Genomic DNA, 14,960 nt, shown 5'->3' on the forward strand with positions numbered 1-14,960 from the left:
AAAACCAAAAGGGAGGGAGAAAAAAAAAAAAAAAAAAGCTTCACAAAAACACACACCCCTTTTGTTTTTTTTAAACCATCTCCTTAAAAATCACTTCTATACCTAAGTACTGTACTGAGGAACTGTACTAGAAGGCAGATTATCTAATAAGATATATTTGCGGAATGATTTTAGGTTGGGAAAATAATAAAATACCCAACCAGTGTAAAACTATACATTTCCCAGACAAAATTCTACTAGATCTAGTCTAAGCTATTGTGCCTCTTGCAGGCTACATTTTAGATTCTTAGAAGCAATAGTGAATAAAATTAATTATTGCATGTTAGCTTTACATATAAGAACACATTAATGACTGAAAACCAGAGATAATGTAGAATTTGATGTGCATCTGACAAATTGTTGATTTGCATTCAGTGTATTAAAATTGACCCTTTTAACTTCTCTTTGTCATTTCCTGGACATTGTCAGCCCAGTTGCATTACTAGCCACTGGACAGGAGAGATTAATTTATTTTGAAATAAGGGAATGAGTAGTAAATCAGCTGGTAAATACAAAAAAAAAAAAAAAAAAAAGGTGAAGAACTGCAATGTCAGCATGGAGTAGGAAGAGAGAGTGGAAAACTATCAGTTCATGAAAGAAATAATTATGGTTTTGGAGGCCCACGTTTGGCAGTGATTGATATGTTGAGTCACTTTACCTGTGTTAGAAACGGATATACATAAATCTTGCCTTTCTGCTTTAATGTATAGGACATAGAATACTGTGTATCGGCTGACTTTTAAATATCAATTTATTTTTAAAATCCCGAACAAGGAATGATTGTGTCTTTACTAAATGGGTATGTAACAGAATTTCAAGTTGATTTTTCTGATTGATCACATCTCTGGCGTTTCTTAGCCGAGCAGGAGAGGCACAGAATTCATTTCAGCAAAAATAAAGAACCAGGGTCTGTCATCAAGTAGGCAGAATATTGAGCTTCTTCATAACACTGATTAAGGGATGAATAATTCGATAAAAGATTAATTAAAATAACAAGAATTACAAAATAACAATTTAGAACCTAACATTCCATAAAGGAATGAGTTCACTTATATTTTCAAACAATTTTCTCGTTGCCTGAATAATTTAATATTTTACAGCAGCAATAGACAATTCTGGATGCTAAATTTGCCTTAAGTTTTATGGAAGCATTTAAACTTGTCTTTCAAGAGTGGAAGAGAGAAGAGAGGAAAAGGAAAGTCTACCACATTTCAAACAAGAGGGGCTCAACATTTAAATAAGCACTTTAAAACCACCATGTACCAGACTGAAAAATTATGTTCATCCCAAAACTCTGCAATCTTTGATGTCACATTAGTGGTAGAAAAAAATACTAAATTTGGAAAGATTGATGTACCTAACTACAAAGCACTAAAGGCATCTGATTCGGGAGTATATGCTTCAAATTTTTTTCAATAATTTCTCTGAATAAGAATTTGTAAAATAACTGAATTGTATTAGTATCTTACAGACCACCTGTTATATCCTTAGAGCACCTTAGTCTCTGAAAGTAATTCAGAATATTCAGATCCTCATGGAAAGCCTTCATAATGCCAGAGGGAAAAGCTCTCAGGGTTCCTACTCTGTGAAGGAAATAGGTAAGGTACATCTATTAAGATAATAGATACAAAATATTCTTTGAAGTTTACATCTCCAGTGGTACATGGAAGAAATAAAGTTGTATACAGTTTTATTCTTTGAACAATTCAAGAAGAAATGTAATTCCATTCACATTTTTCTCAGAATTTTATAGGTTACTATACTATTAATTTCTTTCTCCTTTTTCTAAAAAAAAAGCAATGTTTAAATAAATCCATCAGACTGGGATTCTGAAATACTTTGAAAGAAGAATAAACTGACGACTTCAAAAGCTAAATGTAAGGTTTTGCTTTTTTCTTCTAAAAGAAAGTGTCTCTAGATACACTAAGAGGAAGTCCAGTTTATTAAAAATATTGACATTTCAATAATTTATATCCAATTCATATCTAACAACCAAAAGTAATTTGTACTTTCCTTTCTGCACAATACCCATAAAAGAGAAAAGGCAAAATTGTAGCTCTAGAAAAACTCACTATTTTTCATACTAAGTAAACACAAAATACACTTCTAAGGAAAATTTGGGGACAAAAAATTTAGGTTTGACCTAAAAAGCAATTCTTCACAGGATAATAGAAGTACATGCCCAATACCATTTTATGTTTGAATGCCTTATGAGATTTAACCTCTAGATCCAACTAATTCTGCTTAACCAGAGAATCTAGCTAAACAAGTGGCTCAAAAATACTCAAATATTTCCTTCAGTCTTATTTCATTCAGTCTTATCAACTCTTATCAACTTTTATGGGTTCCAGAACAAAGGAAATCACACACACAAGCAGCAGATCATTACAAGTCATGCAAATCATGTTTATTTCCTGTAAAATGACAACAGGGAAGCTGTTATTCTGAAAAAAATATATCCTTCCTTATCACTGAAGATCAAGCTATTAAAAGAGCACAAGGTGGAGTATACTTCTGAAGATCAGGCTTGGTAGGTCTTAAAACTGAGATTCCTCACTTAAGTAAGAGCAATTTATCAATACAGATGGCAGCAAGATAATAAATGACCGTGGTTGAAGTCAATACCAATCTTCATAATGACTTCAATGAGAGTTAAATCTCATTCCTACTGAACAGGATAGGCACAAGTAATTGCATCTTTCTCGTTAACATTTGCAGAAGTAAACAAGGCAAAACTCCACCCTTTCATGACTCCTGGGAAAATAAAACAAGTTCTGTCTGTGTTCAAAAACGTTAAGTACCCCATCCACCCTTCCACAAGTTGAAGATCTAAACCAAGTGCAGTTTGGGAGTAGCAAGTGCCACCACCTCTAAAAAAAACCAAACTTTTTAATACATGCCTAACAGCACTGTGATCCCAACGATGACTGATTAATGTGTCTCATTACGTAAGTCCTAGACAAGCAGGGTGCCACAAAAAGCTTATAAAAAGAGCGAAAAATATGAAAGCTATTGTACAAAAAACTTTATAATACAAGCTTTGCTGATTTAAGCAGCGATTCAGTAATAATGGGTTTAATGCCATTATTCATCTTCTCAAGTCATCTTTTTCTCCCCTATGTAAACTCAGAATATTATTTACCAATAACAAGATGGTTCCCCTGAACACTATCATATTACTTCAGAGACTAACAATCTTCTTTGATGCTCATATATGGGCTTGCACCCCTCACAGATTACTAACGTAACAGTCACATTTTCAGATCTTGCTCCAATTACTCAATTTAATGTAAAAAGGTTTCATCCATACAACCCCAGCATCTCCGTCACCAGCATTTTTTTAAAGAGACACAAAAATGATTTTATTATTCTAAAAATATAATTCTGTTCAAAATATTAACCTATTTTTCTGACATTACAACCAACTTCCTATGACCTCCTTCCTATGCAATGTGCAAAAGCATCACAGTAAGGACAAAGTATCTGCAGATCATGTAAAGCATGACTGATGAAGGCACCAAACAGAAATTGTAGAGAAAAAAATTGTCCTTGGAAGTGCAAGCACTTCTGCAGTACAATTAACTTAATTAACCAGACAACATGAATATTCATAAGGCTGTTAATGTCTCCCCCATCCAAACAGATAAATGTGATGTAATGACTTCCTAGTCAAGCATAGCTAAAATTCTGATGAAAACTGCACCAACATTTTGGGTCTTTGCCTGAAATACCACAGAAATTAACAGTCCCTCAGTAATATTTTATTTTCTGAATTAATTGGAAATTATGAATTTATTTAAATGAACCGTTGAGGACCAAAAGGTTTACAGCCATCAGATATAGATCGTCTCTTGTTCTGTAACAACTGGATAGCTTTTTTAATGTCCTTCCAGTTCCCCCTCCCCTCTCTCTCATTCCCCCTCCGTACAGTTTCTTAGCAGTAGTTCCCATAGCAACAAACACTCTTGCTAATGGCCAGCAGTACAACTGCAGGCTTCCCCACATCTCATCCATTTGATTTGGACCAGAATAAGGCAGCTCAGTAGAGTATTTAGTGAAAACACACTCCCCTCTGGACCTTTCTCTTCAGGAGGTAAACTGCTTCAAGAGCAGCTCCTTCCCATCAAGTTGGCTGAAACTTCAAAACGCTGTCTTAACTACTTATAATAGAGGCTAAAACCAGATTTTTGAACCACTCAGATAATGCTATCCTGTAATACAGTTTCTATTTTTACTCAGCTGGAGAATCCTAATAATTTGGTACAACGGACTTCTGAGGGGATGGGGAGGGGGGGAATTACATTGACCCTTGAGTTCCACCTTCATGTAGCATCGTACTTACCTGTTTCCTAACCAACTGCTTTTTGAAGTATCAATAATATGGAAATAAAATAAGCTAAAGATTATTTATAAGAACGTATTAAGGAGTTTCTCACACTATCATTCTATAAATTGTTCTCACCATCTTTTAACAGTCTATGGCATTCTGTCTAACAAGCCGTACAGGATTCTTTTGGGTTTACAAATCCCTTTTGATCGTGACGTATTTGTCTTAAACCAAAGAGAGCAAGCACTAATGATGAAGCACAGTGACCCAAGCATGCCCAGACAGCATGGAGTCAAGTGCTGCAGCAAGTCCATCTCAACACCATCAAGATATTCACAGCAACTGGACTGACAAGTGATGGTCCAACTGCTGTACTAAAATTCATACGTTTCATCTCTTCGATGTTATTGTATCTTTTAACAACACACTTCCAAGGTTTTTTTTTTTTAACTTGGAAAAAAGCTAGTGTGATCTTGCATTTTTACAAGCAACTAGTCCCTGTCTTGATGCTACTTTTAGAAGTGCAAAGCAAGTCAGAGCACTTAAAACCTGCTTGCTCAGTTTGGCAGCAACTTGCTCCTTTTTTTTTGGTAGAAAACCAAAATCAACGTTTTGCCCTTTACCTAGATGCAGGAGGTACTTACTAGTTAAAAAAATCTGAGAAATTACATCAAGTAGTCATATCCATAATAGAGGGCAGTGTCAATGCAAAAATATCCCTCTTTTAAAGAGAAGTGATTCATATACCAATCCAGATTCAACCATGCTGTACTAATTCTAGCTAAGCCTCCCTGTCTGGCCCAAGCTATACTCTGAGATAGGCAAATACAAAAACTGGGAGGAGAGGGACACACACACTCCCCAAAGCAAACAAACAAAACACGCCACAAGATGCAAGTACAAGTTAATAAAGAAGTAAGAGGATTTATCAAGACAGACACCTACATTTTCAGGTCTGTAGAAGTAAAAGGAGAGAGAAGGAGTTTTGTGTGCACAATATTTTATTTTTTTTAATATAATCCACAAAATGTTTTCCTGGGACACTATTTAAAAATAGACCTTAAGCATGAATCCAACTGAGAATCCTGCCAAGAAAGCTAGAGAGAGAGAAGCAAACCAGCATGGCTTATATTACGGAAATTCTAGAAAACAATTTTCATTTGGTATCATTTGTGGCAGCAAATAAGGACAAGCCTTGTTTTTGCATGGATTAGCTGAAAATTATTTTAGTTTTCTTCTTCCTGAGCATCTTCCTTTAGGCAAAGAGCTCATCTGTGCCATTACTATAAATTATCATAATGATTTAAAATCTAGTCATTTGTAATCAATCTAAATCACTAATTTAGGACATTTATTCAATAGCTCCCTTAAGTAACTGAACCTTTAGCACCAAGAACTGCCTTTAGTAGCCAAAACTGTAAAAGATGCCAGAGGGATTTAAAACAGATGACTTATAAAATGTAACAGTACCTTTTAGTCTCACCTGCTGGTATTACTCCAAGAGGAACTGGTGCTCTGACAGGCGTTGGTATATAGTCTATGTCTTTTCCAGCATCTATCTGGGCTTTAAGTAGTAGACCATGAGCAACTTCGCTGACAGATCCGTCTCCACCGACACAAACTACCCTATTACAAAACAAAAATGCTAAACAGTTCAGATTAAACTCTTCCATAGCTGAGCAAACTAGTGGAAGGCAGCTACCACACACCATATACATAATGACATCTCAAATAGCTAATCCCCAGTCTTTCTTTAAGAACATGCTAGGGCTTCACTGTCAGATTTGTGAATGTTAACAAGATACAAACATCCCTATTTCTGCTTCCTTCTATCTGAGCAGAAGTAAATATATTTAACAACTTAGAAAGTCCTTCTTACCTTATCACACGTTACACACGTGAACTGATCAGATGGAAGGGTTAAGCACATGCTCAAGTGCCTCAGTGGAAAAGTTCTTTAAATCTTTCAATGCTGACCCACACAAGCATTCCAAAGCTTTTTAATTGCCCTTATAACAACAACTCATCAAATATTACAATAAAAATACGTGAAAACAGCTAATTCCACACACTATGCGGGCAGTTGAGGGATTTAGTAAGGTATAAAACCCTAGTGCCAGCAATCCTTTGCATGAAGGTACTTAATCACTGCTTCTGGAGCATGTAATTAAACTCCCACCTGCTGTGGCTATAGAGAGGAATGCATGTGTTTGTAAAAGCTCTGTTACAGCAACGATTTTTTTTTTTTCTCTGTTTTTGTTTATTTAACTAACTATTAAAATGATTCTCCAAATTACTAATGTTTGAAAGCTAAAAGGTTTTAAGATAAACACATTTTAATGATAAAAATACTAATAGTACACTCTAAGCATTTACAATGTAAATGTCAGATTTACTTTAGGAGGCACTTAAAATATTTTTTCATATATCTATATGTCAGGGATCAGGGATTCCAAAGTTAATCAGCAAGAACCTGCTACACATAAGGAGTAGAAAGTCTTGAGCAAACAGATTTGACTAAGACCTTGAAGAAGGTTTCTTAGAGGAAGAAACTTCTGTCTAACCATCAGACACGTTTCTTAAACAACAGTTTACTAAAGCCTGACTAACCCAGGCTAGTCTAAACAATATCCATAATACCTTAGGCTCCCGATTAGAGAAGAAATACATGCATGTATATTATGTATTTCTGTCACTGTGCAAACAAGAAAATGCAGCTGAGATAGCAGCATCAAAAATGCACTCTCTATTTGTCACCAAGGCTTGGCCCCAAGGTGGGGAAGAAAAAGCACACTGCCGAGTTGGCAAAGTACCTACATTTTCAGTCTCGGTAAGGAAAAAAAATAAATTGTACAGCAAAAAAGGTGGAGTATATGAGATACGTGACATATGCCTAGGATTTTGCAAAACAGAGTGGGACCTGGAAAAATCAGACAAAAGAAATTATATATAGAAACAAACAGCTTTGACAAAGAATTAAAACATAGCAGTATTGCTTACAGAAAGCACCGAGATACAAACTTCCTACTTACTAGTAAATATAAATTTACTACTGCAAATCATAAACCTCAATTTCCTTCATATGCTGCTTAACATGTAGGGAACCATAACTCTCTTAGAAATTACAGCTCAGCAATTTTATGTTGCTATACTGCTTACCTACTGTAAAGAATAAAAACCTGTTGTGTCTTGCCTTTTATACAGTTTTACTTGAATTAAGCTTTCAGTCAATCTGACATAGGCAACACTTGAAAAGCATGAGCTGAGTTGGAGTAGAAGACTAATGCATGCAGGCATGGCCTTCAGTCCACACCTAACTCATCTCCAGTTGCTTCCGAGCTTGGGCAAGGCACATCAGGTCTACGTGAACGCTGCCATGTAGAAACAGCATAAAAACTACCTTACCTCTTACCACCACGTACAGTGCCTTCCACATCTAAAAGGAGGGGCAGAAGTGTTATCCTATTTTCTAAACAGGGAGCTAAGCGGCAGATACAGTATCTGACTTGAACAAATTTGGACAGGAAGCCAGGGCAAAACAGGAAAGAACCGAAGCCTGCCAAGTCACAAGCTATGCTGCTCAATTAACAAGTAAAACTTCTCAAGATTTGATGGAAATAATGAAAAGACGTTATGTCAGGTGGCTGCTAGAATTGCTAAAAGCGTTTTGTCAGTAGGACAATTTCGCTGTTGTGGAGTTAATTTTCAATTCAAACCAGACCCCATACGTTTTCTGGCTTAATTTTCAATAAACCAAAATTGTCATCAAAATTTTATTTGGGAAACACTGAGGTGGTTTGGGTAGCCTATAATATATTTATATCTATAGCAAAATTTCTCAGGCTAGACAGCAACGGGGAAGTCACAAATGACTTCACAGGAACATAATCAAAAGTATACCATAAACCTTTAAACAATTTGAAAAAGAAAATCCTAATTTCACATATTCTCTTCCTGTTCTTAAGAATAACTCTAAAGATAATGGAGAGACACAACTGATGTTTTGTAGCTTTCTCTTTCAAAGAATCAATCCTTAAGCATAATATGAATGCTGACCTTATCCTATCAGTCTCTGTAGATTTTACTTGAAAATAGCAGTTAAAAATATCTCTAGGTACATCAGTATAAAGAATTACCCTTGCAACTCACCTTCCCTATGATCTCGTATCAAAAAGTATCCCAGGTTAGCTCTTTAATAGGATGTTTTCTGTATTGTGGTTTATTGAATGAGTACATAGATGGAGGCCAGGCTATCTGAGAAGTTATAAAACTCATTCTTCAAATGCTTCAGAAATGTCATGTTTGCTCATAACCTCTGATAATAAAAGCTACTTAATTTCCACATGAAGAAAAAAAACCCCAACACTTACACAGATAACTTAAGAAAGGACACAGATCCTCTCACCTCAGAAATCCTAGCATCATATTGACTTAAGGGTTATTTTCTTCCAGCTTCTTCTGTTCCTGTTTGTTAGTTCTGGCTACCGGAGAGAAATCTTACAGGGGAAGTACTACAGTGACTCTACCCAATGATCAAAGATGAAACAACACAAATACGACTGAGTACAAGGGGTTTGCGCAAGAAGATACAACCCAGGCTTTTTCTTCTCTGTCTTCATATCTGCTTCCCAGGACAAACTGGTTCCCCAAGCTAGCACCCTAAGAGGCATGTCTTAATTGGAAAGAAATTTTTCTCACAATTTGGAATACATATATACATTTTCAGATATATTTTCTTACCTAACTCTGTGAATTCCTAGAACCAATAGAAATTGATTAGACTACAAAACACTATTTCAGCCTCCTTGTATGGCTTACTGCGTATCCCCATAAGAGTTGTAAGATTTTCACATTATGCAAGACTATTCTTATATATTATGGAACTTTGTTACTGAATGATTAATGTAAAAAGATTGCAAGATTAATCCACGTAGCAAGGTCTTTAAAAATGACTGAACAAACATTTTCAATCTTGACTTGAAGTAAGTTTGAATTTTATTTTTTTTTCCTAATGGAAAAACATTCAAGTTACTTTTAGATAAAACATTCTCCTCCAGATCCATTTGAACAGACACAGAGAAAGAGTAAAATACAAGGCACTCGTGACACCCTTGCAAATACAGAGACTAAAGCTTTCATGAAACATATTTAGGAAAGTTTTTATGTTATTTACTATTATTTATGAATCTAAAATACATACCTATTGCCAGTAAGTAATCAAAAACAAAGCATCAAATGGGAAATTATTTTCTCAGGCTTAATATATATGTGAAACAGAGTAACACCTACTAGCAGAGTTCTGGATGGAATACAAATAAAAACTAATGCGAGGAGGTTTACTAACATTCACTGTCACTAACCAACTTACCCATCAAATGCCTGGAGTTCACATTCTTTAAGTACTGAGAGAGCATGTCCTTCATATTCAGTTACTGTGAAAAACAACATTATTTAACTATAAGATTAGATAATTTAATTTACTTATCAGAAGATTAGACAATTTAAAGAGTTTTAAAATTTTTTGCCCTTCTAACATAAGGAACATACAGTAACTCTGTTCAGATGGATTTTTTTAAAATCATTAAATGCATTAAAAATAAGAGATGTTTTACAGTTATGCTAGCTAAAAAGGCAAGACATTAAAACTCAGCTGCAATCAGACACATGGTTATTTAGTGCATTAAATTCAGAGAATTAGAGAAGATGTTTGTTGCATCAATATAGAAGTTTTAGCATTGACACAGTTGGTAAACTTCAGGAAAATGTAAGCATATCCTCAGTTAAGACTGAATTATTTCAGTATCAATCAAATTTAATTGCCTTTGTGTTAGGATATGCAAATTGCTAAATCAAAAATATGAGGAGTTAAACACAGAAGTATGAAATCAAGGCCAAATACCAGTGACAACAGAATATAACACGCAGAGGAAGGTGGCACGAGTATACACCAGAGTTCATAGCCTCTGGAGGAAACGAATCTGTCACTCTACATTGATGTCTCTGTGTTTGCTGATACCCTATATAGTACTGTAAATGCCAGTGAAGACAGGATAAACTGGCATACTACAGATGGCACAAAGCATCATAACTACATTTAGCATTTTCTAGGCCAGCTTTGCCAGAAGAGACAGCCCAGCTGCAGCCACCCATCAAAGATTTTTGCTGACTGACATGACACTTGCAGATGGATTTTTTGTGTAAGAATGTGCATCATTATATGCAAAATTACATTAATGTTTCATGCTTGTCTGTCCCTGGTGCTAGCACAGTTCAAGGCTTTTCTCCAGTGTTTCTAAACACTGTTAAAATTATTAGTCTTGGTGTCTAAAACAATCATTCCGTATCTGTACCTGTTAAAACAGTATTTCTACAGACTATTGAAATGCTGCTTACAAGAACTGCAAATGCCTCTCTTTCTCTCCCCCTATATATATATGCACACATAAGAATGTGTGTATAACTATTAAAAAAAAAAAAAAATCAAAGTGATAAAACTTGTTCACTGCACACTAAGGAACTGTATATCAGCATATAGCTTCAAAATCTCCCAACCAGTATTAGCAAAGTTCTAGCGCTTGGTGCTTCAGAAATTCTTAATTAAAAGCTAGAGTTATTTTGATTATATCAAAGGCAGAGAATTATATTTTTGCTACAGAAATACCTACCACTGTACTAGCTCTGGGGAATTATTTACGGAATTTACTTTCATGCAGAAATTCTTCTGGAAGATCAAAGCACAATATTTAAGCTGTCATACTCAATTTTGCTTTTACCAATGGGACCTATCACTTTATCATTATTTGTAGATTGTGAAAAAAGTGACTGATAAAACCACAATATACGAAAATGCAGAAAGGTTCAAATATCTTACCATTGTTAAACTGTGAAAGAAACTCTTCCCATGAAAACATACAGTTTGTTACCAGGTTACATGTCTTTTTAAATGACATTTAGAAAGTTATGAGTAAAGTCTAATTAAGAGTGTACAGTAAGTAAGATTTCTATTTTGTGAAAGAAAACATGCTCAGTGGTTTCTTAATGTGATGTATGTAAGTTATGCTTACTATAATATTACAAAATTAATTCACTCAAAGAACAAGGACATGAAAATAAAGAGGACTCATGCCTACAGAGAAATCAATAAAGGCAGTAAAAATTACAAGTGTCAGCCAGATTTATGGGGACCCCATCTTCTATGCATCTAATAGGTTATGTTTAGAAATTATACAGGAGGACTACTGCGAGGTTTATCACTGGAGATAATTCCAAGAAATCTAAAATTTAATGAGAGAGTGTCAGAGATACACAGCATTTATTCTGAAACACTGTGACAAAAAGGTAATGAAAAAATGAAGTTTCCAGGAAAAACTTCATGAGAACCTACAGAAAATCACCCAAGTAGAAAAAAAAAAAAAAGAAAAAATTCAACATAGACATAAAAAGACCATGTCTAAAATGTTTTCAGCAGGCTTGACAACCTCCAGAGTGACACGTAAAAGTCATTCTGATAGCTGAAAAAAAAGCTAGATCTTTGATTATTTGGTCCTGTACCAACTCAGGGGAAAAAAAAAAAAAACCAAAACCAAACAAAAACCACAAAAAAAATCAAACACAAACCCAAAAAAAACCCCACACAATAAGTTTTGTTAAGAGAAAGTGAGCATCTTTCACTGTTTGAGAAGGAGTCAGATTACGTATTTGGCAAAAATACTATCACAAAAATATTACTTAATGTTTTCAATCATTTCTAATGCTTTTTTCAACTCTTTCTAATGCATCATTGAAAAGGTTTTCCTTTTTCAAGGCCTTTTTGTTCCCAACTTGTAAATTCCAGTACACATTAAGTTTCAAGTAACAGCATTCTGAAAGAAGGGCGCTGTCAGTGTACCTCATTTGAACAGTCACACGTGCTCCAAAACACCGTAACCCCCTATCTCACCTTGCCAACAAGAAACTAAGGGTTCAGCCCCTACATATAGGAAAAGCAACATATAATTAGTTCAACACTGCGAAACATGGGACACTTCCATATGACACGTATAAATACTGGCACTTGTGTCACAGACTAATGTCAGTAGGATTAAAACTGCTAATGATAACAACAGATTAACTAGTGTTGACACTGTATTAAAAAAAAAAAAAAAGTTATTTACTGAAAGTTATTTACTGTATAGTAAATTTAAACCAATGTTATTTGTCTAGTTCTCAATCACTCTCTTTTCCTTTGTGATCCTGCCCGAAAAATGGGGGTGTGGGGAAGGCTGTTGTTTTTGCCTAGATGTCCAGCTTGTAACGATGCATAAACGGAAGCAGAAGAGTCAAAACTAGGAAAAGTAGTGAGACAAGCTAGGAGTCTGTTGGGGGTTACCTTTATTTATTTTTTTTTAGTATGTGTAAGATTTTGCAAGATGCTAATAAATTTCTAAAATACTAGCCCAAATTATCAGTATTTAACTGTTGGACTGGATGATCTTCAAGGTCCTTTCCAACCTAGTTGATTCTATGATTCTGTACTTGCCAGTACTTGTAAGTATCCCAAATGTAGAGTTAGCTTATGCTGAACTGGATTTTTGGAAGAGTCACTGTTGTTCTCTAACAGCCATATCCCAGCTGCAGCACTCAAGATTGCAAAACTCTTAAAAGACAGGATAAAGACCAGGTTTTAGCTTAGCTACAGTTAAAGTGGTGTTTCAGTTTAAATTTGCTAATTCCCATTTTCTAATGCACTAAGCACTTCAGAGATTTGTTTATTTCATGTAACAAAAATTAACCCCAAAAATCCCAATAAAAGACAATCCACTCTTTCAGACCTCTGGTTAATTTCACTAAAATTAATACATCTGTCATGTACAAAGTTATTTGGCAAAAGATAACTGAAGAAAGTAAATGCTATTTCAGAACTCCCTCATTTACATACACGCTTTTTGGCTGCTGTGTATCCTTGAGTAGGAGAGAACACCTCCACTGCAAACTTCTAAACAAAATAAAGTTTATTCCAACAGAATAAGATCTGGCAAGCTTGATCATGTAGGAAGCAACAGCCAGCTACCAAAATACGAGATTGGATGAAGAGAGCTCTGTCTCTCAGCACTCCACCGTCAACGTTTGTTGAGGTTTTTTGGGTTTCTTTTAAGTAACCTGCGAGTCTTGTACTGTGTATGAGCTGGAAGTCACTTCAGAGGTTTAAATTTCCTTTTAAGATTTTTGTGTACAATGTATTTTAAGCTTTAAATGTGTATGTGAAAAGACTAAAAGTAAACTATCTTTAGGGTAAAAATTGTACAAAAGCCTTCAGCTTTTTCTACCTAATACACCTTTGTACACCACTCCCTATGTAAATATTGGCCATGTTTCAAAAAAACAGTAACAGCAAGATGCATGCTCCTACTTCATAAAATCCAGAACAAATATGGGAAAAAAAACCCACCTGTTGAATTGAAATGAGGCACTTCATTTTATTAGAAGATGGTACCAGTAGAGAGGACTTTCACTCAGCATCCACTACCATGACCAACCCCCCCCCCCCCCTTTTTTTTTTTAAACGCATAGTTCTTAATTATTTATTTCTCTACTAGAATTTAAAACTATAATGTAGTTTTCTCACTTTGCCTGTAGGAGGAGTGTCAGGCAGCTAATAAGCACAATAGCATTTGGAAATTGCCAAAATAACCTTTTTTAAGGATAAGCCATTAAACATTTATCTCGCTAAAACCAGAAGTTTCTTTTCAAATTTTAAAAGAAAAATAAGTTAAAAAAAATAAACTGGAAACTTTTTTTATTCAATTAGGAAAAACATTTTTTAAGTAACTACAAATTAGAGTCATAGCTTATATTAAATTTTGTTAACTAATCTAAAAACTACTGATACAGATTTGGTTCAGCTTTAGGATTCCAGATGACAATACATAGCTAAAAATGTAATCTTACACAGGTTCATGATAATACTGCCTTTAAGAGAGTCTAATAAACAAGGTTATGTTCACAGTAAGGATGAAAGAAACACGAACCGGTAGTAAGGAATAAAATTTTTAAAAGGTAACTTGCTTTAAATAGTTGCTTAAAGTAATAACTAATTTAACATTATGACACAGTCAGTTATCTCTAACTAAGGTTTGCATGAAAAAAAAAAAAAACAAAACAAAACAAAACAAAACTTTTAAAAAACATTGTGACCAAACAAGGCTAAATTCAATTTCTAAGAAGATAGCATTATTATTAAACTGTTCACACTATCATCTACACCTTGCAGGTGAAAAATAAGCCTGTGAGAATCAAAACTTATATAAAGCTGCTGGCATTCCCTTATCAATTAAGATAAATTAAGAAATTATCACTACAGAATTCTAACACAGACAATCTTTTTCACACTTATTCTCATGTGTCTTTAATCTTCAGTTGACTTTAAATTTTGGGATAAGTAATTAAAAAAACACATAGATACAGGTAATAAAATTAGTAAGATGATTTTCATATACAAACACTGCATTATTATATCCTCATGCCTCAATCAGATTTACTCAGAATGCTTTTTGTCCTGCAACCTGAACTAGTCATGGTCTCACAGAAGTTTAAGAAACAACTGTAGGATGAGTCC

General features: G+C 34.7%; 1 protein-coding gene across 2 annotated transcripts in view; it reads right to left on the reverse strand.

Moving 5' to 3' along the window:
- Positions 1–14,960, reverse strand: part of CERKL (CERK like autophagy regulator) — a 58,044-nt gene that overhangs the window by 8,837 nt on the left and 34,247 nt on the right. For both annotated transcript variants that reach the window (XM_074911012.1, XM_074911013.1), the window contains 2 exons: positions 9,735–9,798; positions 5,850–5,992 (listed from right to left, as the gene is read on the reverse strand). In XM_074911012.1, the coding sequence (XP_074767113.1) occupies positions 5,850–5,992; positions 9,735–9,798 (207 nt within the window). The remainder of the gene's footprint in view (positions 1–5,849; positions 5,993–9,734; positions 9,799–14,960) is intronic.

This window comes from Athene noctua, chromosome 7, assembly GCF_965140245.1.
Source record: "Athene noctua chromosome 7, bAthNoc1.hap1.1, whole genome shotgun sequence".
Taxonomy (NCBI): domain Eukaryota; kingdom Metazoa; phylum Chordata; class Aves; order Strigiformes; family Strigidae; genus Athene; species Athene noctua.